Genomic DNA, 26618 nt, shown 5'->3' on the forward strand with positions numbered 1-26618 from the left:
ATTGCCACAGATTGATCTCTTTCACATTACGTGCGAGACAGCTGGTAACTTGCTACCTGAAAGGCAACTGTACGGGTAGAAAACCACCCGAAAAAGGGAAATGGCTCAGACAAGAGAGTTCACAGTGGTTAACCTCCTGGAACACATTAGCTACACCAACTCCCAGTTGCCCAGACTAAACAACCCTGAAAACCTCTTGATTTTATTCACTAACAGGAAATGATTCAGATAGAGTTCTGCAAAGGCAGTCAACAAGAAGAGGTAAATTACGCACACTTGCTGTACTACATTCTACTATGAAACAATCGAGTATAAAATTTATTCAGCTCTGGTGTGATTTTTTTCTTCCTTCTTTTTAGTGTTTTGCCCTCAGTTGGCACATCTAAAATATAAATTGTGATGCTTTTATCTTAAAGCTCAATACACATTACTTAATTTTTGTAAAACACACATATCCTACAGACTCCCAACAGAGCAAAACATTGCCAGGTGCGAGAGAGACAGAAACCGGGATGTCTTACAGAGCATGGTGCCTGCATATAAATAATAATGAGAGCCAAAGTGCTGTCAGGTCTGGGACTATGAGCAGAGAGACTTGCTTTTTCCTTTAAAGCTTGCTTTTCATAAGAGAGATTTACTTACCAACATAAACGTCACACACACATCACTGAACCAGCATGTAAAAGGATCAAAATCTTTTCTGGCTCCACAACTCATCCCAACTGCTCTTCGAAGCACAGCTATAGTTACAAAACCAAAAATCACGCATGCCTTCTCAAACTACATAGCACCAGCAGCAGCAGAGCAGTCCTGTCATCTGAAAATGAAGTCAGCCTCTTTCCTCCTGCACCTCTCCGTTAAAAGGAAGCAGCCAGCCTTCAGGTAGCACTTTCATGATAAGACAGAGAGTTCACACGCTTCGCAAAACTTTAACTGTACTGCCCATATATCTATAAATACATATACTTACAGGCCCAGAGAGCAGGCAGAGGAATGGTATTCGGCATAAGCCACCAGCATTCTCTCACATTTTGCTGGTCAAACAACACCTAGTATGTTGACTTCTCTATTATCAGACACCTGGAGCACTGCTGTGATCAAAGACAAACTATAGACCCAACAGCCTGCCTCTCTCATCAGCTCCAGACTTTTTTGATGCAGACTGCTGGCAATTATTTCCCATTGTCCTTATTATTAAAAAAATAAGTCCCAAGGGGCCTAGTAAAACCTCCTTGTGGCCCATCACCATTCAGATTTTACTTTAGAGCTGCAACCAAGTGTTTACACCCCATGCAACCAGGCAGAACCTGTGTTCAGGATAGCTTTTCTTCTGAGGCAACTTCTGGAGCTTTTCATGCTAGTTAAGAGCTACCTTTTCAAGGCAGCACCTCTTACGGGTACCTTTTAGGGGGGCAAGGGGGTCTAGCTGAGCAATTTGATCTCAACCCCAACCTCATGGGCTGCAAAAGGGTAAGAAAGCAGCAATTTGCCTAGGCACGTACTGAGGTTTGCTGGGAACCGATCATGCTTCAAAGTCAAGGAAGAAGGCACCTCACAAAATGCCAGCTAGTGCCAGTTTTAAAATATGGGTTTTGTAATGTCTGGATTCCTGCAGCTCGAAGGAGGGTGCTGGGCAAGGTGCAGCACAGCACACCCAGATGCTGAAACCCCTGGCATGTTGGGCTGGCATACTTTGTTGTCATGCTCATGTCAAATGGATTCCCAGCCAGGAGAGATGTTTTCCTGTATATCTGGATATACTTTATTTCCTAGGATATTCCAGGAATTTTACAAACATTTTTCTGTGCTGTTCTAGGGACCCATAAACACCAGCAGGGCCCTTCCTGTTCCTTCTGTTATCTTCAAGTTTAAGTCTTAAATTTATTTTTAAAATACTGGTAAACGACTTGTAGCCTCTGCTGAGTTGAGTCATGGGGAGGCAGGTGGTTCATGGATCTTTCCAGAATGATTTTTTTTTTTTTTTGCACAGTTGTCTACCATAAGAAGAGGTTGAAGGCGATGAGCACATGGTCCTACTTATCTACAGTGTTGGGGACCAGAGGCCAAGAGGGGTCTACTGCCTTACCCAGCTTTTAAGAGCAAGGAGAGGATCACGTGAATTAGCAGGAGGCACCAGAAGTGACCAGGGCCCTGATGGGTTGCAGTGCCAGTGTCCCTGCTGAGGAAGGAGCGGTCTGTGAGACTGTCCAACACACCATGTGTACCAAGGCACTTGCTGGCAAGACAGCAGCAAGAACCAGGTAGGATTATTATGCACTGGGCATCCTGCAGGCCAATTTCTAAGTCAGCTGGTTAAAGCGAGCCTTAAGTTTGAGGCCTTTTCCTAAAAAAGACCATGACTTGGCTGAAAACGCCACATGAGGAGGCCAAGAGGCACATATATCCGCAGCTAAATGTGTCTGTGAATAATGGCACCCGCAGTGAACACTGTAACTGGGCAGAGTGGGAGGATGCACAGTTTTGCCATTCTCAGTGGGAGATATTTTAGCAACCTGCAGACAGGGCAGCAGCAGGTCAGGCAAACACTGGCACTTCCAAATGGCTTGTACCATGGATGGGTTGTTCCCTGTTTGCACAGGAGACAAGAAACAAAATCCAGTGAAAGGCGCTTCCCAGAGAGGAGGGGACTAGGACAATGCTGCAGATGTTTGGTTTGCTGAGATAACACCACCCTCCCTTTTCACCGTCCCCATGTGACAGAAGCATGGTAAGGGACTGGGACCAGGACACAGGCTGAGCCGGTGACAGCCTCAAGTGCGCAAAAATGAATGATGACTGCCCTTGGGGGCTGACTGCTGGGCAGCACCTAAACGAGTGATGTAATTAAAACACCAGACCCTTTAAGTCCCACCACCTGCATCTTGCCTTTCCTCTGCACATCCAGAACAGTCCTCCTCTGCATCATCCTCCACTTGTTGCCAGCTGTTAAAGTTTAGTGTTCCTGTTTCTAACACAATCCTAGTGTAAGCGCAGACAGTAAAAAACAAGGTGCTAAAACCAGTTCCCCTATTTTTACCTTTGTTTCAGACCAGAATTCACATAATTTTCTAACTATATGCTTTATGGGACTTACCAGTCCTGCAGGGCTCACAGGGCTCATCAAACCTAAAGCTGAAGAGTGTATTTGCTTCTGAATTCTGCAACACTTATGTTGTCCTACAAATCACTGCCTCCATTCCCTGACTGCTCATAAGGAGCCAGGATTTTTTCATACCTGCAGCACTTAGGACTTCAAGACACACCTAAAGCAATCGTTACTGTGGGATGGTTTACCAAAGAAAAGGCAATGCATAGGTGTATGGACAGCTTTGACCTTTTGTTTTCTGTAAACACAGCAATACAATAATTTTGCCAGATGGGGAACCTGGTAGGGGAAATCACCTTGTTGATATTTAAGAATAACCTTTATACCTTCCAACCAGAACTTTCACTTCATATCTCCATTTCTTATGAATATTTCAGGAAGTAGGCCATATATAATTAAAGATACCTGTGACAATTGTAATGCTCATCCTCCCTGCAATGGCTGACAAGAAGCGGTAATCCTGAAATTAAATTTTACAGCCCCGTTTCTTCCTAACTCCTTCAGATCCTCTCATGAAATGGTCAAGTGGAAGGCTTCAGCCATGTTCTTAAACAATCCCAGATAGGAGGACACAAGTCACCACAGCCCATGTTGCCTTGTGCTAAATAGATGCAGACAGGTACAGCTCAAACAGAATTCAGTAGCTACCCAGAGAAAATTATCCCTAACCTCAAATCAGCCCTTTATGTCTGCAGAGGACACATCAGACACATGTTCAATTGAGAACACACTGCTATAGTTAACCACAGGCAAAACTGCTGTAACGGAGATTAACACGAGTATGCATTTAAAGCCTGTGCTGAACTGGGGCCTTAAGTGAGTACCTCACTTGGGAACATGGAATTATCATCAGAATACCTGCATCTGTAATAGGCCGCTGGGAACTGCTTTCAAAATTGCTTCTGAAATACTCTATTTTCAACATCCAATTATCAACTCTACTTGAGAAGCAATGGATTTAATTTAGAGAAACAGTTCAGCAAAACAGATGGGCTGCGTGTCATTTCTGGGCTCCTTCAAGACTTGTTTCCTTCCTGCATTTTGAGAAAACTCACTAATACCAAAGGGAACAATAGTTATGAAGCCCATATGCTTTGAATACATAAACCACCTATATTCAAGTCCTAAAGCTGTTTGGCAAGCCCTTCTGTTTCTGAGGGAAACTAGGCTGTAAGACTTTGTGACCTCTTTGTTTATCATATTCATCCATTCAATACTACTGACAAAGTAACTGCTTTCTTTGATGGCTTGTGATGAGCCTTGCCAAGTTAAATAAAGGGCTCCCTGCTATTAATCTGCTCTGCTAAGGTCTCTTATTTGGCTGAACCTGTTTGTTGAACAACTATAATAGCTACAAATACTTCAGATTAACTCACAGTAGCCCCAAAGCAAAGACAAGCTATAAATTTTCAGGACAGGTGACAATTTCCAAAGTCTGAAGGAAAAAAAGACTTTCACAGATAAATGACTGGAGCGATGGTTGCACTTTCCAGCTCTGCTTTCAATTGCCGACAGCACATTTATGAACATTAAAAAGCACACCCAATCAAGAAATGAGCCAAAAACATCCCTTAAATATTAACAAAGAGTGATGCAACTTCTAACAATGCAGGAACAATTGGTCTGCAGTTTTAAGGGTTGTTCACTTGTGAAGCCACTCTCTTCATCGCCATGACCTGACACAGCCTCTGTTGTACTGATGTGTTATTCAGTATCTCTGTTCACGTTCCTGAGCAACTGGTGGCCTTGCTGGAGCAGGGGGGTTGGACCAGACAACCTCCAGAGGTACCTGCCAATCTCACCCAGGCTGTGATTCTGTGATCTACCAGTAATGCATGGGGACACACTCTCTGTATTCAGACCCAGATCCTCCTAGTGTGCCTGGAAGGTAGGTTAGCTATTTTCCTGGTACTTTTTTTCAGTAATTCCTCCCAGGTCCCTGTTAAGGACCCTTTTGTCTGTTTCCATCCTAACAGGAGTGCTTGTTCCTCAATGCACCCGGGAGTTCTGGTCCCCCTGTACGTACACAGCATGGTTGGACTGAAAACCCAAGGCACATCACATCCTCTTTCTGATCCTTCATACAAATACACCTGATAAGTAATATTGAATCTGTGCAAACCTATCATTTTTTCTTAACTCATTTAGAAGCTTTAGGGCATTAAATAAAGCAATAGTAGAAGATAATTTTAGAAATTTTAATAATATACATTGCAGCTTAGCAAAGCTATGCATTGAAGTTAGAGTCTGTGTGTGCCCAGCTCAGCTTTAATCACTTCAGTAAGAAATGAGACAATCAAAATATGATTCAGAAGAAAGAAATGAGCCAGGGCCTTTCCACTGGCAAATATTAGAAAGCCAGAGTGATCTCAAACAGCCAAGAGAGAGATTTGCATGCCTTGTACAGAAGGAGCACTAGAATGATCATATTAGCTAGATAAATTTGTCTTAGCAGACAAACAGTTTCCTATCAGTAATGCTGGTTATTTTTAAGGGTAAAATAGCAATGTTTGATATTGAAATAAAATAGCACAATGAAGGTTTCACTCCGAGGCAGTGAGCTGAAGTGAGAGCAACATTTCCTTCCTTATAGACTGACCACTTGCTATCAGTCTTCAAAGAAAAACACAGCTCCTGAATCAAAACATTTATATTCTTCCTCATTTGCTTTCTTCCTTGTTACAGGAGCTCTTTTGCCATACGGTGGTTAACAGATGAGCAGTTTCCAATTATGTGGCTCCTTTGGACATGCAATGCTGATTCACATGATATTTAAGGGCTACTGGTCCAGCACAGAACTTCTGGGTGGCAAATACCAATCCTTTCAGAGGAACAGGTGACAACCCCACCAAGTGCACCACCAAAGGAAACCTGAGAAATCTGCAGCAGCATAAGGATTTATTCCCTCCTGACATTTCCAGGAGGATTTCATCAGGAAAGGGCAGCGCAGGCAAAAGCGATTGTCTCCCAAGAAATAATTACAGCATCCTTAATAATAGGTTTCAAAGAGAGAAACTACCTTGGTGTCCCTTCTTCTGGGTTCTCTGAAGGACAGCTTACTCCATGGGTGGAGATTACTTTAGACAAGTAGTGATTTACAGCAAAGTTATGTTTTTACTAAAACTGTCCTATAAAAACAACATCTGTTAAAGAAAACAAATGGATTTTTTTTTTTGAAGATTTTTCCCTTTCCATTCGAAGTCATAGAAACAAGTTTTCAGAGAAACTTGTAGGAGCCTACAGGAAATAGGTGGAACTTAGACACCAACTCTTATCTTACCTTTTTTTCCTCCCCAGTTTATTTATCAGTTCTCTAACACTGGCAGTAATCTTATATAGCATGGATAAATGAAATGTACCAAATGGTTACTATTTTGCAAACTTACTAAACATGTCTTATTTTCCCACAGCAGATGTATCTAAGAGCATTGGTTTCACATATTGGACAAACATAAGGAGAACTCCCCCATATTTTACATGCTGCAGTGGGCACCATAAAGCAGGATTGCATTTCAAGTCCTCAGATCTTCCTCAGAAAAACAGACTGGTTTCTTTTTCAAGCCTTCCATGAGGGCCAGGGTACAAATGTTTAAAAAAATATATATTAAGGTCAGCAGAGGCAGTACCATGATTTCCATGTTTTCCATATTCTACAGTTATGGAAGGATTTCTTCTAACAATACAGAACCAAGTATTATTTAACAAGAGAAGTAAACTGAGGCTGTACTTCATCTTTTTCCTTTGCCAACACAATGGAGCTATCAGTAACATAACCTTGAATGTGTTCGTTTTCACACATTAACCCTTTCAGTCCCATACATATTAGCAGTCTTTTTGTCTCATGGGCAGAGGAAGTGCATTTTAAACTCCTGAAACAATGAAGAACAGAAATTTTAATTAAAGTTTGCCTTGTACACATGCATGGATAACCCTCCCTTTAGCAAAGAAAGGCCCTTTTTAAAGCTAAAGTTATCATGCTGAAATTATTAACACAACTCCTGGGAAAAATGCATAATCTTTGTATATCAAATGCCAAAATGACTAAGTGAACTATGTTTAATAAATATTATGTTTCCCTTTGAGTTCACACACTCGGTTAATCATGCACTGATAGGAGAAAAATATTTTTAAAGCTCTAAGTATTGCAGTTTAAGCATTTTAAATTTGACCTGCGTCCTGGTCTTTGTGGGTCCCTGAACGTCTCAAATCTTCCCTCCTTGGGACACAAGCCAGCAGGAATAACTTGGAAAAGACCAGGACTCTCAAATCAACAGCACTTTTTCCACATCTGCCAAGTTTTGTGCCATCTTGCTGCTCTCAGGTGAATTGCTGAGCACATTCATCTACACTGCTGAGGGGCAAGCACGTCTGAGCTGCTGCCTGCAGCTCTCTGGTACCAAATTTTGTTCTGTTTTGGGGCAGGAGAGGCATTTTTGGTGGGTGCCTAGGCTGGCTGCATGTTCACATTGTGTCATTCCTACTGTATTAGCACCCATTTGTCATTGGTTTTGACCCCAGAGCTTGGCACAGGGCTGCTTCCTTACATCAGAGTATCAGTATTTTAGTGTGGAGGGGAGAGAATTTACAAGAGGAAATGCAGAAAATAATAGGCCCTATCCCTGTATTTTTGAGGCACACCCTTTCAAGTCTTACTGTTTATCAGGCTTGCTTAAAATAAAATCATACAATCATGGAATACAGGATCATAGAATATCCTGAGTTGGAAGGGACCCACAAGGATCATCGAGTCCAACTCCTGTCCCTGCATAAGACAATCCCAAAATTCACACCATGTGTCTGAGGGTGCTGTCCAGTCTCTTCTTGAACACTGTCAGGCTTGGGGCCGTGACACCTCCCAGGGGAGCCTGTTCCAGTGCTCCACCACCCTCTGGGGGAAGAACCTTTTCCTAATGTCCAATCTAATCTTCCCCTGGCACATCTTCCTGACATTTCCTATCCAGAAAGGGTACATCAAAAATTGTTATTATTATTTTTGTTATAGCAAGAAGATTTAAATGTCACTTCAAAAGAAAAGCTGGGAGCAGTCTTGACCACAAAATTACCATGGGTGTATGATTCTGCATAGGTGAAAGGAAGACCCAAAAGTAAGAGTGACTGGATTTCTTTCAGTCTCCGATATTTATCACCACTCCTCCACCCTGGAATCAGCTACATCCAGCCCTTGGTTGACAACATACATAACCACAGTCAAAGGATGCAAAGTCCTTCAGTCCAATCAGGAGATGTGTTGATCTGTGACATCCAACTGTCCCTATCCTCTCCTCCCAAAATTCAAGGTGCACTTGCATCCAAGCTCCAGTGGTCCTCGACCATAACTAAAGTTCCTCTACAAGGTCTTTTCCCTTGGGAGACTGGTCCTGGTCAAGCCAGTCACTTTCATAGATGCCTGTCATCTTTAAAAAGAAAAAAAAAATAAAAAAAAAGCAAGTTATGTACACAATTGTACCATTTAGCATCTAAGTATATAGTAGTTGCCTTTAAAAGTAGCCACAACCATCCAGTGAAAGCAAATTAATTATTTAGATATATTTATAGGATTTATAGGGCAACTGAAGCTAAAGCTAGTTAATTGAAATCCTGATAACAGATTGAAGCCTGTAATAGATCCTATACTGTGAAACGCAAAATCTTTATTAAATAAAGCCGTTAAGGAGGATGATAATCCCTGTGGCCTTAAATATTAATAAGGTGCAATGTAAATAATAAAAGGCAAAAATCCAATTTTCATGCAGTGAACTTTCAAATACTCTGCTGTTTCCTTTAAATTACCTTTTATTCAACATATTGTAACGGCACTGAGGGCACATCAGGCTTCCTTGTAATACAATTATTGTTCAGCATAAAAACTGGTTTTGAACTTGAAACAGGAATGTGAAATATTTTTTCTTGCTTCTCTCATATGTCAAATGACATGAAAATTGAGAACAAAAGCTTCATAGATGCAATAAAAGAGAAAATAAGCAAAGGAAAAATAAACACATGCAAACAAAAAGGCCCAGGATGAAAAGACAAAAAAAAAGAAACAGGGTACATAATAGTAGTTTTCCAGTTAATTTTACAGCAATTTAATACTAGGAAATAGAACAGGAAAACAATTTCAGTAACTAAAGTAAGTAAACTTGGATATAGGTCAAATGTAGCTGTAGCACATGGTAAAGGAGGTGAAATTCATCAAAGCTCTTTAACCAGAACAAAATCTGGTATGAAATGTCTATCACACTCTTTCCATGCACGAGGACGATGACAAGAGCTTGAGCACTTTAAGTGTCACAACAGCACAGTGCTTGATTCTGGGGGTGTGCAATTGCTCCCCGGCTCTGCCCTGCTGGTGGCGGGTCGCTTTGGATGTGCTTCAACTTCTTATTTACAAAGGGAGGACAGATATTTACAGTTTTCTATAAAGCATTCTGTGGAGTTAAGAAACACTGACTAAAGACACACTATTTATTAAGAAACTGGAAACTGTAACATAAGGTCAAGAATTTACTATTATTGTTCAGGAATAGAATATCTCTATTGGGAAATTTAAACAACCCATTAAAGATGAGACTATGCTTGCTATAGATGTCTAACAATTTTTCCACTATAAACCTTTCTGCAAATCAAAAGAATTCCTCCAGCAAAGCTGAGATGAAATAAAGAGAAGAAAATGACTCCATATTCAATTCTGTATTCAATTTGGAAGCATTATACCCAAAGAAACCCTTCAGCACAAAACCACAGTTTACCTTATAGCATCTTCACTGCATCAAGATGTTTAAGGAATCAACAGTAGAGATCTGAACTACTGTAACCTCCCAAAACATATAAACATGTATTTTACAATATTTACTTTTCACTGTCTGTAGCTGTGTCTGCCACATTCTATTTTCTGTGCCCATTCTCTGGTTGTAGAGTCACAAAATCACAAAATGGTTTGGGTTGGAAGGGACCTTAAAGATCATCTAGTCAAACCCCCCTGCCATGGGCAGGGACACCTTCCACTAGACCAGGTTGCTCAAAGCCCCATCCAGCCTGACCTTGAACACTTCCAGAGATGGGGCATTCACAGACTCTTGGGACAGCCTGTTCCACTGTCTCACTACCTTCATGGTGAAGAATCTAATCTAAATATATGCTATTTTAGTTTAAAACTGTTACCCATCATCCTATCACTATAGGCCCCAGTAAAAAATCTCTATCTTATAAGCCACTTTAAGTAATGAAAGGCTGCAACAAGGTCTCCTCACAAGCTTCTCTTCTCCAGGTTAAACAACCACAACTCCCTCAGCCTGTCTTCACAGAAGAGATGTTCCAGCCCTCTGACCATTTTGTGGCCTCCTCTGAATCCACTCTATCATGTTCACATCTGTCTTGTATGGGGAACCCTAAAGCTGGATGTAGTACTCCAGGTGGGGTCTCACCAGAGCAGAGACACAGAATCACCTCCTTCAACCTGCTGGCCACACTCCTGTTGATGCAGCCAAAGATACAATTTGCCTTCCGGGCTGCAAGCACACATTGCTGGTTCGTGTCCAATTTTTCCTCCACCAGTATCGCCAAATCCTTCTCCACAAGGCTGTTCTCAGTCCATTTGAAACCCAGTCTGTACCGATACTAGTGGTTGCCCCAAGTGCAGGACCTTGCACTTGGCCTAGTTGAACCTCATGAGGTCCACATGGGCCCACTTCTCAAGCCTGTCATGGTCCCTCTGGATGGCATCTCATCCCTCAAGTGTATCAACAACATCACTCTTAGGTGTCATCTGCAAACTTGCTGAGAGTGCACTCAATCCCAATGTCTATGTCATTAATAAAGATATTGAGTGGTACCAGTCCCAATATAGACCACTGAGGAACACAACATGTTACTGATCTCCATTTAGACATTGGTCATTAATTTGGTCCATCTCTGCTCCAATGCTGCTCACATGCAAAAGGGGTAGGGAGCACCTGGGGTTGCTCAGAACCTGCTCTGTGCCATGGGCAGTCTGCCACCCCATGCAGAAGGTCTCCTGGGGCCAAGGGGTGATGGCGATGGGACAAAGAGACAATATCAAGGGATCACAGGAGTAAGGGCAATGGGGCTGGCTGACCTGCTGCTGCCCAGGTGGCTGTGAGTGGTGAAGGACACTGGTGGCATGGGACCTCACAGGTGCACAGAGTGGGCCATGGGGATCTCCTGAGTAAGATTTTCCTGGGGATTTTCCATGCAAGACATGTATTACTGGCAAAACTGGGTTTTTTTCTTTGCTTCTTGTGTATGCAAAGAAAGTAAATACATGAAATAAGAGGGAAAAAGAAAATCTATTCATGGCTTGCAGAGCAGAAAATAGTAACACCTGGCAGACCATTATCCTGAATAATATTTGAACTAGGTCAACAAAGCTATTAAAATGAAGTTCCTTGAGTTTTTCTTCCTAGGAAGGAGACTATTCCCTTTCAGCAACATTCTCAAAAACAGCTCTGCTGAGGTGCTACGATATTGCTACTTACTATGATAGTGATTTCTCACACCTCCCACCAAAAACTGAGTCACAGTCCTAAAGAGGCCTCGCGAGGCTCTCACAGGCCCCTGGGAACAGCTTGGGCATCACAGCTCTTTCACTCTTAGCTTCGAAATATGCTGTCTCTTGGAGCTACACAGCTTGAAGGGGAAGAGGAGAGGGTAGCAAAGAAAAAAGGAAATTAATTCATCCTTTCAACTACAGAGAGAGACTTTTGCTCCCTTACCACGTGCCTAGTGGCACTGCCAAGCAGCAGCTTACTCACTTTCCTTCATTAATTACTGAAAAAAAGCTAAAAAAACGAAACAGTGTTTATTTGAAGTTCATTCAGCAAAGCTACTAAACAATTAGGATACTGAACACTATGATGGTCAGGGACTCCCTGGATGATTAATTTCTTGGGTCTGCAATCACATGACTTCAAAAAGCAAAATACTGCTATAGAGGCATCTTTTAATGCGCTTAATCAGCCAAGGAAGCTCTTCAGGGGAAAAACAAGCAAACAAACAACAAAAACCCCAAAGTAACCTTTGCCTGAGATTCATTATGGGCATCTTGGTGTACAGGGGAGAGAATTTACAAGAGGAAATGCAGAAAATAGTAGGCCACATCCCTGTATATTTGAGGCACATCTTTTCAAATCTCATTGTTTATCAGGCTCGCTTAAAATCAAATCATACAATCATGGAATCATAGAATGACCTAGGTTGGAAGGGACCCACAAGGATCAAGTCTAACTCCTGTCCCTTCATATGACAACCTCACAGTTCACACCATGTGTCTGAGGGTGTTGTCCAGTCTCTTCTTGAACACTGTCAGGCTTGGGGCCGTGACACCTCCCTGGGGAGCCTGTTCCAGTGCTCCACCACCCTCTGGGGGAAGAACCTTTTCCTAATGTCCAACCTAAACCTCCCCTGGCACGTCGTCCTGCCATTCTCTCGGGTTCTGACATTGGTCACCAGAGAGAAGAGATCAGCGCCTGCCCCTCCTCCTCCCCTTGTGAGCAAGCTGTAGCCGCCATGAGGTGTTCCGTCAGTTGTTCCCTCAGTCTCCTCCAGGCTGAACAAACCAAGTCACTTTAGCTGCTCCTCACACAGCTTCCTCTCCAAGCCCTTCACCAACTCCGTAGCCCTCTTCTGGACACTCTCCAGTAGCTTTATATCCTTTTTATCCTGTGGCGCCCAGAACTGCACACAGTGCTCCAGGTGAGGCCGCACCAGTGCAGAGCAGAGTGGGACAATCACCTCCCTCACCTGGCTGGCAATGCTGTGCTTGATGCACCCCAGGACACAGGTGGACCTCTTGGCTGCCAGGGCACACTGGTGGCTTATGTTCAACCTGCTGTTGACCAGAACCCCCAGATCCCTCTCCATGGAGCTGCTTTCCAGCATCTCATCCCCCAGTCTGTATGTACAGCCAGGGTTGCTGTGTCCCAGGTGCAAAATCCAGCACTTGCCCTTTGTTGAACCTCCTGCAGTTGGTGATTGCCCAGTTCTCCAATTGTCTAGTTCTCTAATTTGTCTCTAATTCATTCTCAAGTGACCAAATTAAATAGGAAAAGGCCCCTCTGACAGAGCAGTGCACCGGTGCTATCATGAAGGGAATTTAAACTTCTGGTTTGTATAAAATCTAACTAAATTAACAAAAAGACAAATCACATTACAGAGGCTGGAATAACTGGAATAACTCCTGGAATTTTTAAACCTTGTTTGATTAAAAAAAAAAAAAAAAAAAAAAAAAGGAACTATAAGGAGTTGAAAAACATCATCCATTGGGAATGCGTGTCCCCCCATGCCGTGGACTGTGCCCTTTTTATTGTCACCTCAGTGTACCCTGAATCCTCCTCCCATGCTCATGGGCAGGAGACAGCTGCCACTGCTGCTGTTTTCTAAGCAGGTGGTGGTCAAAGCAAGACGAGTCTAGTGAGTTTTAATTTGATAACAAATACACCATGACACAAAGCCACCGACTCTGTTTCAGCTGTCACAAAAAGGAAGATGCTCATCAGCCATGGTCGGCCATGCCCCTGGTGCAGCAGATACACCTGAACTCAGAAGGTGTGGAAACAGATTAAAAAAAGAGAGTTCACTGTGCTCTCCAAATCTTATTAGTCTTATTATTGACTACGCTGAAATGCCAGCCTACAATGCTGTCAGGGTAAATTCTCCCTAAACACTGCCTTCATATTTTTAAGATTAAGCTATTGCACAAGCTCTACTCCCACAGGAAACCAAACATCCAAAAATTATTCTCTCCCATCTTCTGTATGGCCCTGTGCTGCCTTTCAGTCTGACTAAACACTGTACAGTCATCCCATCATTAGCTACTGCCAAGCACACCCTTCTCCCAGGATCCCTGACCACTAGCATCACTGGTGACTCATGATGCATTTTGTCATCCATGTGGAAGGAGCTCATCTTCTGGGTCCCTCTCTGGAAGCAGCACATCTTCTGGGTGCCTCTCTGTGCCCACTGCACAGAGAAGAGTGATGATGTCCAGCCTGAAAGCCAGGCTCTGCAATGTAGGCTAGAAAGGATTAAAATGTATTAATTTGTGGGGTTAAAAATTCAGTGACTACTCATGCCCATTCCTCTGTTCCTGACACTGGCAGGTGCCCTGGCCCACTGGAGAGTGAGGTTGCACATGTAGAGGGAAGGAGGACAGGAGAGCCATAGCCCATCCCCTGGACAGGCTGTTCCTGCCTGTTCCTGCCTGCTGGGCGTCTTCTATCAGCGGCAGAACACTGCAGGAAGGGGACAATGACACAGATCCTTTCCTGCATTTTCTGTTATTGCTACTAACACAGCAGTTTGCTTCTGGGGTTCCTATTTTTAGTAACTTTTTAAAGGTGGGTAAAACATTTGGGAGAGGAGATGCACTGAAGAGCATCACAAACTCCCTTGTGTCGCCCAGAGGACCATGGTGACTCGATGCACCAAACCCATTTCCCACTCTCATCCAGGGGCATCACTACACACAGCAGAGGGCAGATAATTAAATGATTTATTTTATATTAAAAAAAAATAGAATAGGCAAACCAGTTCTTAGATTTTGATGGTCTAAGATCCTTACAAAACAAACATTAGAAGCAGAGAAACTGGAAAGCAGAAGTCCTGTGGCTCTCTTACACCTCTGCATCTCTTGCAGTGTGCTGCTGGCCAGACAAAGGGAGGAAGGCACCGATTTTCCCCCTAGTTACTTGCTTCCTTGTTTTCAAGGCCTGGGATGAGTGGGAGACGGCTATTCAACCCTGGCTATTGAGGTTTTGTTTGTTAATAAGCACAAAATGACCTCTCCCTGGCAGAACAATATTATTACAGATGCTGAACCTTACACAGTCCCTTCTTTAAAGTGTGCTAAATTATTTTTAACAGTAATGACTACAGTGATAGCCCCACCATGGAAATATATACTGAGATAAAAGCGAGACTGACCGTATATAAAAGGAAGTCCTGTGTTTATCAAAAGAACAGATAAAAGTCAAGCTAGGAAAAAATAAAGTTTCCTTTCTGCAATATAGACCAAAAGTACCACACATTCCTTTTAGAAAATAATTTACTGACTTTTTCATTATTAAAAAGGTATGATTGGTTTGGATTTTACATTGCTGCGTGACTGTGAAATATAAACAATCAGATGTTTTCCACTATGATTTAATACCATGATTACCTACACAGCAGAAGAGAATAAGTTAAAAAAAAAAAATAAAAAATCATCTCATGGTTGTCAACTATTATTTTACTGTATTTTATGACGTGTATGTATGACTCTATTCTCCAAGGGCTCTTTTATGATTTGTTTTAGAAAGGAAGTATATGAGGGAACGAGGCTCTTCACACGAAAACTCTTGGCTGAAATGCAAGATGCTCTGGGCTGAGAGCGAAGCCGTCTGCGCCTGCCTGTTCTGCAGCGCTGTGCCCTCCCCGCACAGAGCTGGAGCGGAGCAGCAGCCCCAGCGCTGATGACTCCTACCCACTCGATGTGCGGCAGCTCACACCTCTGCCAGGGAAGTCTGTGCTATTTCTGTCTCTTATCTCGTGACATTTTAGCACAAAATCACAAGGAGGCTCGGCAGCGAGGACAAGAAGAGCCTCAGCATCCTCAAGGGACAGGTGCCTCACAGCGAACTGGTACCCATTCCCATTCCTCCCCTCCAGCTGAATCCTGCTCCCCTTGCTGGGCATCCACCCCTCCTCCTTCACATGACAAGCACAAACCTGTATTTTTGGGGTTCCAGAGGAGGCTGCGTATGTGCACACCCATCATCCTGGAGCAGGCACTCTCTATCACCTAGGGGTGACAGCAGGCACATGTCCAGACATGCGGCAGGACCAGCCACTGTGCCATGACACATGACACGCATGCACATCACATGGTGACAATACTACACGATTTATTGAATTGGATATGGACTCAAGAAGAATGCATGGAATGGGCTTTTCTGTCAACAAACTATATATTCAGGGAGATATAGATATTAAACACACACACACATACATATACTTGTGTGTTTTATTTACAGATAAATAAATGTTAACTGATGTCAGTCAAAATACAATCAAAACAAAATCTTCATTCTACTTTACTGAGTTAAAATAATTACAAATTCATAAATTATTACTGTCATTGGAAATGAAAATGTATTGATTTGCTTATAGGGATGACAACATAGCAAACCTGATACAAGCTGCAATAAAAGCATTTCAAAACACATAAGGAGGCAGCCAATAAAAAGGCAGCCTGTTAAAAGCTGTTTCAAAATGAAATTAGAAATTCAAAAGTAAATTCATAAAATCATGTCTTTTTATAGTAACTCACAGAGGAGTTTTTGATTGGAATTAGCCTGAAATTAATCTGCAAATAAACATGTTCAATAATATTTACTGAAATGATCATTTAGTAAAGTAAATATGATAGTGCCTGTAATTTGCTGACTTCTTGGCTGTCACTCAGAATGCAATCAGGCGGCATCACACCAAACACAGCAGTGTCCCTTTCTTTTTGGTTAAGACCATAATGTCTTTACCCACAGTCCATCCACAACTGCACAATCAAAATTTAAGATCTCTCACTCCACCTATCTTGCACCCAAACCTACTTTAATGATACATCGACTGCAGCAATTAATGAACTTTTGTCCAGAAGGGGAAAGACTTCAACAGCTTAATGAGACAGTAATACATATTAAAATCAATATTATTCAGATGATGTGTCTATTCTGGTTCTCCCTCTGAAAATAACTGAGACTGTAGGAGAAATTATCATTAACATTTTGATAACAATCTTGCCAGCCTTCTGTTAAAATATTTTCTCTTTAAACTGTGACTGGGATTTGTTATCTCATGCAAGCAGACCATTCTAAAATTAGTAATGGCCGATCCAGATTGGTTTGGATCAGATCTTTTAAAAACTTGGAAAAAAAAATTATGCTAACTTGCTTGAATAATCAGACTCTCATGCCTGTTGCTGTAGCAGCAAAGACACTCTAAGCATCGACCACGCAGCAACTTCTTCTCATAAACACCATTTTTGTGCACAGAACGGCACTCCTTAACCATATACAGCATTAGTTTCAGTTGTCTGATAAATCATATTCCAGCTGACAGCCAACACAAGGGAAAAATTCCTCACTACCACAAATCCTTAAGGTATCTTCAAAATGAAATGTGGCTGAATGCCACAGAGCAGGAAAGCGCTTTGCACCTTCGTCCCATCTTCTTCCAGAGCAGAGGAAAATTTCTCAGCATCCCCAAGTCAAGTTATGTTATGTGATCACCATGGTGAAAGAAAACAGTCCCATCACTCTCTTTTTTTAATCAGCGAATCTCACAGCCTTCTCTCCTCTGGCACCCAGTGCTGCAAGCCAGGCTGCTCAGCCTTCCAGCTTCCAAAATGGGACAAGATAGAGACCTGCTGCAGAAACAGCTTCACAGCATTAATGAGGGCACGTGTCCTTCAGAAACCCCCGCCCTTGAGTCAACCACACGCAAACAGAACAGTTGCACCAAAAATCCCAATCCCAACCATTCTGACAACAGGATGAGAAGCCAAATTTCGGCAGGGGCCAGCCCCTGGTTTGAAAGTGCCAGAAACCAGTTCTGAGACAAACTCTACCATGGCTTTCGCTATTTAACCCCTTGATAGCTGGCCTACAAACACAGAGGAGTGAGCCTGGTGCCAAACACCAGCCCTTCCCAGTGACTCCCAGCAGAGATGGGGTGCAGCCCCACCAGCTCCTTAGGGTAGATGTTAGGCTGTTCATGGTCTGAGTTCACAGGTGACCCCACCTAACAGCAACCGGTGCGCAGCAAGTTCTGTGGAGCTGATGGAAGTTACGCTTAAAAGACTGGGCAGAAAGTGCTCTTAATTCCAGATGTTTTACATTTTTCTCTCTACTTTTGAAAACAAAATGTCTTTTTAATACCAAAAGTAATATTCCTTCCTTCTGTCCTTCCCCTGAACTGAGAGGCATCTCATGTACATGTACTGTTAAATTAATGTTTGTTCTTTTTAACTAAATAAAAACGCTCACATTACATGCAAGGACAATTAGATTACATTATTGGGCACACACTGTGGGGTTTTTTTAAGTTATTAAAATAATTTTAAGGGTTTTCAGCAACATAAGTAAAACTTCCCGCAAAGACGAGGTAACAAGTTTAACATTGTTGCTGAGGAAGACAGTAATGGAGCCAAGCAAGTAAAAGCAGCACATCAGCAACCCCCCCAGCACCTCAAACTGTCAGGAAAAGGCACATCTCAAGCTGCCAGAGGAATCCGAACTCGTTGAAGAAAGAGAAACTGGGGCTGGTAAATGGGGAGAACCAGGCTCACCTGCATGAGGCACTAGGAATAATTTTTTCTAGCTTTTTCACACCTTTTGTTTGTTTACTTGTTTGTGGTTTTGGTTGGTTGGTTGGTTTGGGTTTTGTGGGTTTTTTTTAATTAGTTTGTTTTTCTTTCTTTTGCATAATTGTCAGGCCAGTAACTTTCAAGCCAAAGTACCAGTCTGCTCCATGCAAGAGGCTCCTGTAATCAGAAGCAGTTTGTTTTGATGCAAGACTAGGGATAAATAGGTAGCTTTCTGCTGGCACTGTATTTCTCCATTGCTCCCTCCCCAGCTGCAGAAGCACAGCTGCTGTGGGAGCTGGGGCAAGGCCAAGGTCATGCAGCCTTCTCAAATCCCATAGTTTATCTTTGTCCAGGCTCTCATGTCCTATTAGAACTAATCTTGGGTTCTTCCCATGACAGCTTACCCCAGATTGGGAAAACCTGTTGCAAAATATCAGATTTTAACAAGACCACATTGAAAATGTTTGCAAAAATTCATCTCAGTATGTGATGAGTGAGAACTGGAAAGCTGAAACCGTGTGCATCCCAGACAGTTTTAGTCCGCAGAAGTCACCAAGTCCCTGAAAAGTGAATGAAATTAGTGGACTAGAGGTCAGCAATTACAATGTTGCAATGCTTAAAGACATTAATCACAATGAAATATTAGTTGTAACTGACCTTTTGCAGTTTAAGGAAAGGCTTTTAAGGAAGCACAGACTTCAAAAGCAGCATTCCATAGTTACAGATATTACAGGTGGATTACTGAAGTGCAAGAAGGAATTATGGTTTTTAACTGAAATTTAAGCAGTACTTCTTAACAGAGACAGCATTAAATGTTGAACAAAATAGTGAAATTAGAGGGAAAATTCTAAATACAACAGCGCAAAACTCAAGAAGTACCCAGACACACTTTTCAAGTTGAAACAGTAATGGGATTATTAACCTAAAATTATGAGACAGCAAACAAAAATAACTCTAGACTATAAGAAAAGACCTTCCCAGAGCATAAAATCTTATACGACATACATAAAATATTGTTGTAGCATTTTATGTGGCAGCTTATTTACTGTATGGACACAGCTTTGTCTAGAAAGAGCAGTATGGCATTTGCAGCCTCCCTCCGACCTGCAAGAAGAGGCACACAGTATTAGCAGCCAGCGACTTCAGCCGGTCTGACCTGCTGGGCACTTGGCCAGCACCAGGAGTCTGCCTGAACATGAACTGATAAGATTAGAAACAGGGAATACAGTGTAATGTTACAGCACGTACACCGTGCTCGTTGCTGCATCCCTGCACCGATGTTCCCTGCAAACAAACGTGCAGCATCTCTGCCAAACCCCATTCAACAGCAGAAAATAACTGTCGTAGCTCCAGTGTACTCAATCGGCGCTTTTTAATCTCCCAGGATCCCAGCCTCTCTAGTAACAACTCTGTGTTTGTAGGGCAGCTTCTCTCTGAATATCGTGAAGCACATGGGGGTGAGTGAGTGCTACTGGGGCAGGTTTTCGGCTGGGAAATGTGAAGATCTGTAAGTTCATACAGCTCCACAGAGGTAAAAATGGCCACATCCTGCACAGGACCATGCTCTCCATGCCTTTTCAGCCTTAAAAACACAATGGTGTTGTCTCCCCAAACAGCAGAGGTTTAGGGGAGGTGGGCAAAAATTGACAGAATTAAAATGCACACAGGATCTCAGGTCTAAGAGTCTTGAAAGTCTCTCCATTTTCTCTTAATCAGCTATCAAATACCAAACACTGTCACACACTCAGCATTACTAACGTTTGTCATGAATCGTTCAGAGGGATGACACATTTGACAGCAAGAAGAGTCCCACAGAGGCACACCACACTGCCACAAACCCATAGGGAGGATCAGGAGCCAGTGGCCCAAAGTCTTCTCCACGGCCCCATGAATGTTCTGGGTGTGACTGAGTCACTGCTGTCCATCCCAGTCCAGAAGGAAAAGCCCAGTGTCAACACTGGCACCCGTTGGTCACGTCAGGCTCATCATGCATTTTTCTAGCACGCAAGTAGAAATTAACAGCAGCATCCAAAGATGGGTGAAAATACTCTGTTTTTGGAAAACATAATGGACATGAAGATGACAGTGCAAATGGCGGGTTTTCTGAAATGTGTAAGAGCTCGGCGAATCCTCTCTCCTGTGCTCGCTCACTCCTGTGAGAACAGCTTTAATTGCTAGGCTTTTATATTCTCCTGGCTATATTTTTTGCAATACCCTTTAGCATGATTGTTCATCTCCTGCTTTGAAACACATTTTTAGGCACCTGCCAGAAGAAAAAGAATCCTCAAGATCAGAGACTTTGTCATGTAGAATATCAGTCCTATTTGGATGGCTTTATGACAAAGTTCAGGAACTGGCCAGCCAAACTACAGCAAATAATTCAGAGAGAAGGAACAAAAGTAAGGTAAGTCCATGGGTCTACGCATACTCTGCACTGCTGACAAAAGGCACTCCTATCTGTGAAAACCTGGTCATTAAAAAGCCAAGTTGAAGAGTCCCCTCTGCCCAAGAAAATGTGTGTCCCACACACAACCCACTGCTGCTTACAACGGATATAAACGCATGTAAACAGCAGACTCCATCCGCTTCCTCTTATGTAACCCAGGGTGGAATCTTCACCTGGTAGACAATGTATCCAACAAAGAAACGCAGCTGTGGAAAATTACTGCAATGTCTCCTCCACATCGAATCCACTGTAACCTCAAAAACTTACAGATAGTGCAGGATGAGGCTGCATTCTCATAAAAAATAATGATTCAATGTGTCTTTTGGAGAATTTCTACAAACAGAGCAACTGAAAAACCCAGCTAGCAAACTGGCACTGCTCACTCTGGTTGCAGAACTCCTGTGAAGCCAAGGGCAGCAACCTCTCCCCTGGGCTACCAAATTGCAGCCTTCCACCTGAAACAGTGAAATAGCTCTGCAAGGCTGATACGTGGGAGAAGCACCCAGTGCAACACAGGGGAGTGCAGCCCATCTGTCACTTCACTCAGGCATGGTGACACATCATTTTCCCCACGCGCACATCTTACCCTCTGCCATTACCTATACCCCCGTCTGGTAAAGCACCTATCCATCACTTGGGCTGTAGTGTCTCTTCCAGGAAAACTAAGAGACACGTTTTGTTTTTCTAGGTTGTTTCTTTTTCATGCAAATGTTGTTGTTCTCAGTTTGTATTGAAAGCAAGGAAGCAATAAACCCTGCACCTGGAGTGGGAGATGCCTGGTTTAGGAGGAAATTACTAAAGACTTGCATACATTTAACTGGCTATTTGATCTTGAGAACTCCTGAAAAAAATTGTAAGTGATAAACTGCAATAATCGTTTAAAAAAACTTAAATAAATAAATCAAAAATCCCCACCACTCAGTAAAGAAGGCAGATTTACCATAATGCCTCAACAATCTAAGGGAGCCATTTACTTTGACAGAACCTGAATTCCCCAAGTGGCTCGACAGTGGTAATGGAAACAGAGAAGCCAATAAATTATAACCTTGTGTGTAATGCACCTACCATTATAAACCACTCTTAGGCTCCTGCTTTACCCCTCGGGGGGGCCACTCTAACAGTTGCTGGATTTCTTTCCTTCATTCTTCCAGTGTGCTCTTTCGGCTGCCAGACCCTTCCGTATTGTCTAATAGCATACTATGCATTTACATAGCATCTTTAATGTGAACATCCCAAATATGCTTCGCCAAACAGACTGCTGAGTTTTTTTAGAGGCTGAAATAGAAGCATTGGGAGACAAGCTGGCTTACCAAAGGTCAAGTACCACTATATCAATAGCATCCCAAACATTTTTCAAGCATATATTAGTAGGTGAACACCACTTCCAGATTTCTCATGCTGCATATCTATACCACGTACTTTAAAACACCTACAGTATTTTGGAAGTGCTTCTGAAGAATGGTCTTAGACAGCTTTCGGAATGGCCCCAGTGACAGTCTGTCCCCAGCCCCTCCCACACTGGGTTTCAGCACTCTGGATAGACCAGGTCTGCAATAAATTATGGCCAAAAAAGGACCGAAGACCAGATAAAGAAATACAAACCCCTCAGAGTTTTGCCCTAGTGATAAACAACATCCATTGATTTTAGAAAATAACTTCTATGCAAAGCAGACTTCCTCCAAGTATAAGGTATAAAAGCAAAACACAGGCCTAATAGGAACATGGAAGCTAGCCCTGCTCTGTCTTCTAAGGTTAATTGAAATTCTCAGAGAAACAGATCCCTGGTGTGATTCTAACATATCGGTCCGAGGATCTGGGCAAGGCTGAAGTCTGATAGAAGTGACCTTGGCTGCCTGCCATTACGTTTCACCATCAGCAGTTTCCTTCCTAACCAAAAAAGCCCAAAATGGTATGTCCCATTTTACATACTGCACTACCTAAAATGAAAGGTATTAATTAGTAAAATAGCGTAATTTGCATTTAAGCCCCAGGCAGCAAATCTACAGCAATTTCTGAAATAAAATTTTTAAAAAATATAAAAATAAAGAATCACTTCTGCTCTCTCCAAAGGAACTAAACTGTCAAAGACCAATGTAAAATTGAAAAATATTATAACAATTCTGCTCTTCACTATCTGCCTCAAAAAGCCTAATTCTAGGGTGGTTTGTATCATCTATTGTTTAGTACTGAGAGAGGTGCTGTACCCTTTTCTCCAGGATGGCTCAGCAATCAGCTGTATCAGCAGCTCCAAGGAGGATTATTCTCCCCTGCTGCTTTTTTTTTAAAGCAGATTAGTTCAGACTTTCTTTCACTGTAATGAACCTTGTAAGGATCAAGCACATTGCATTGATTTCCAGGATAAAATCATGTGGTCAGTCAAAAGGCCAAGCAAACAGTTTCACAGACCCTCTCTGCCCCAGGAGACCCACAGCCCCAGAAATCACCCATTAGCAAAACAAAATGCAGTTGTTAACCATAAAAGCCAAAATGTGATTCTCAGGTCATGTGTAACTTTGCTTTCTATCAAATACACATGGGTAACAACCCACACAAAAACAGGCAACAGAACTGAAGATGCTCACCAAGGTGCTTTTCAATCAAAGCCAGAAAATGATGGAATGCAATGTGGTTTTATTTTCCATATGATAGCTGCAATAACGGCTAGGGAAGTAACTTCTTAAAAAGCTGTAAATCCATGGAAAAATAATGAAAAAACAACTTCTCCAAAAATTTGCAATAACATACACATTTACTCTCAAGTAACTTTCGCCATTAAGAATTTCGTTACATGCACACCCCCCTGTAACATCCAAACTTGACTAGGATTTAAAGATATGAAAACCAGAGACTGTCTTCTTGCTGGATGGTCACAAAAGGTTGGTCAGAGTGCCAGAGCCTCCCTCTGCAACACGAACCCTGCAGGTGTAACAAGCCTTCCATGCAGACCCTACCTCCCATAAGAGAAGACCAACTGGGACACCAAACCAGACCGTGAGGATACAATGTTTTAAACAACCTAATGAATGCAAACTTCTTCTTTTTGTAATGCTGAAACTCAAGATGACAGGAGCCGTCTAGCTATCACAAAGCTGCAACCCGAAGTTTAGTTGAAAAACAAATAAGCAAAAAAGCAGAGGGCAATATCCTGTTCCCTTTTTTTCTTCTTTAAATTTGACTAATCGTTATTAAATACCTGAAGATCACTGTGGTCTACAACTTAGTAATAAAAGATCTACCTTCCAGAAATATTGCTAAGCATATTTCACTTCAGACTCCAAAATTGAATTTTATGGAACAATGTATGGTATTTGCCATCATTTCCTGTAGGCAAAACTTCAAAACGCCAGTACAGGTCTACTCATTTTTCTCAGGGGAAAAAAAAAAGGCAATGAATTAATTGAAACATTTACTATAGCAGTACAACTTCACAGGGAATCTCTGCATTGACCTTTCCAAATCAAAAGCCTTTACACTAAACTACAGCTCAAGCAGATTTCAGGAATGATCAAAGACAATTAAATATATCTGTTATATATATCACGTGAGAAATAGGATGAAATTCACAGTCTTCAGAGTGTCTTCATTCCAAAGTTTCCTAAAGAGTTCCTATAGCAAATTTTATCGTATCAACTCTACAATTATACAGAACACTGGGAGGAACTGTTCTTGTCCCGAGTTAATGAAACCCTCGACATTGATTTTAAAGGGAGCAAGATCGGGTACTCGTTTGCAGTTTTAAAATTCATAAATGCACATGTTGCAGTACTCTCCTTCAATGAATCGCACACCTTATACATAAAAACAAAATTACGCTCCTTTGGGAAGTCGGCTTCAGCTTCAAACCCCACTCAACCCTGGCTGTCAGCAGGACTCTGCGTGGCTGTAACCGCACAGGCAGCGTCCCGGGAGCGGAAAACTCGGCGCTGAGATGAAAGCGCCGGGTACCGGACCGGCCGAGTATTTCTAGGGACGTATCCTCGCAGGCAGCAAGAGAGCGGGAGCCAGCTCCTGCCTGCACCTGACAGACACCTGGCAGAGGCCAGCACGCCGGATAAAAGCGCTTTCGAGGCACTTTCTGTTTCTTAAACTCCGGGAGCCACGTCCAGCTCTGCTACACCGGGGGCTGTCCCGGGCCCCGTCGGGGCAGGAGCCGCCGGACAGTCGGTACCAACCACCGCGGGGGTTCCCGGAGCGGCCCCGGTCCCTCGGGGCACCCGGAATAGTTTTAGGACATCCCGGCCGAGCCTCCCCAAGCCTCCCATCTTTACATCAGGGGGGCAACCGCAACCTCCGGCCTCAAGAGCGCGGAGAGGCCGACGCCTTGATGCCCCGCCGGGGAACAGCCTCCACCGCCCTGCGGGACGTCCCGCCGGCAAACCGGGACCGTCCGGCGCCCTGCGGTGACACGCACACGCCCGCCCGCGCTCCCCCGCCAGCCCCCGGCCCGGCACCCACCTTTCCCAGCAGGGCGCTGCGGCTGGCGGCCGCCAGCTCCCGTAGGCTGGCGGCGGCCGAAGCGGCGGCGGCGGCGACGGCGCTGGGGGCGGCGGTGGGATGGGGGTACGCGGGGGCCGCGGCGCTGGGGCTGCCGCTGGCGCCCCCGGCGGCGCGGGGCCGCTGTCGGATGCCGTCCAGGAGGCGGACGAGGAGGATGTTGGCGGGCAGCTCGTCCACGCCGCAGCCCACCAGGATGCGGCACTCGGGGCAGCGCAGCTCGTGGCGGGAGCTGACGATGCTCTCCAAGCAGCGGCGGCAGAAGGTGTGCTGGCACGGCAGCACCTTGGCCGTGGTGTCCAGCCGCTCCAGGCACACGGAGCACTCCAGCAGGTCCAGCAACGACGACTCGTCCATCGCCGCCGCCGCCGGCTCCCGCTCCGCTGCCGCTCCGCCGCCGCTCCGCCGCCCCCTCGCCTCCGCCTCCGCCTCCGCCCCGCCGCCGCCTCCGCCTCCCTTCCGCGGGGCAGCGCAGGGCTCCGACGCCCCTAGGGCCGCCAAGGCCGGCGGCAGGGGGGGGGCGACGGCGGGGCGGCGGGGACCATCAGGGCGGCGGGGCTGCGCGGGGAGGCGGCGGCGGGCCTGTCCCCGGTGGCGGGCCGCGGTGACCTCGGGGGCTGCCTGGGCGGTGCTGCCCACCGCCGTGCGGTTCAGTGGCGATGCCAGCGGCGCGGAGCGGAGCGGTGCCGGAGGAGGACACCTGCCTGCCCGCGCCTCCCTCCACCGCCCGGCACGGCTTGGCAAGGCGCGGCTCAGCAGCTGCGGCGGGGCCCGGCGCGGCCCGGGGAGCTGCCCGCCGCGCCTCCGCGCGGGGCGGGGAGCGACGGGGAGCCCCGGGGGGGCGCCCGCGGCACGGCGGCCGCCCCGCGGGCGGTCCCCGCCCGCCCCGCCGCTGCTCCATGGCTCCCTGTAACCCGACCCAGCAGGGCTCGCCGCCTGCCTTCCTCCGCCGCGCTCCCTTCTCCTCCTCCTCCTGGCGGAGGCTGCCGGACGGGCCGTGCGGCTGCACGCAGCCGGGAGCAGGCGGAGGAGACCCCCCTCGGGAAAGCCGAGGACACCCGGCTGGGGGCGTGGGGGAGCCCCTGCAGCCCAGGCCTGACCGGGCGTCCCAAGGGGAGCGGGGTCACGGTGGCGGACGGCTGGGAAGGACTCCCAGGGCACAACCTGCCCCTAGAGGAGCAGCGCCTGCCCCGCGGGTCGGGAGCGGGGCTGGG

General features: G+C 44.6%; 1 protein-coding gene across 2 annotated transcripts in view; it reads right to left on the bottom strand.

Annotated features, from left to right (window-relative positions):
- Positions 1–26618, bottom strand: part of SH3RF3 (SH3 domain containing ring finger 3) — a 257517-nt gene extending 230899 nt beyond the window's left edge. Inside the window, exon 1 of one of the 2 annotated variants that reach the window (XM_065059761.1) lies at positions 25366–26618. In XM_065059761.1, the coding sequence (XP_064915833.1) occupies positions 25366–25761 (396 nt within the window). In that variant the 5' untranslated portion in view covers positions 25762–26618. Of the gene's footprint in view, positions 1–642 lie in introns of both variants that reach the window. The other variant, XM_065059769.1, reaches the window with a different exon arrangement.

This window comes from Columba livia, chromosome 1, assembly GCF_036013475.1.
Source record: "Columba livia isolate bColLiv1 breed racing homer chromosome 1, bColLiv1.pat.W.v2, whole genome shotgun sequence".
NCBI classification, from domain to species: Eukaryota; Metazoa; Chordata; class Aves; order Columbiformes; family Columbidae; genus Columba; species Columba livia.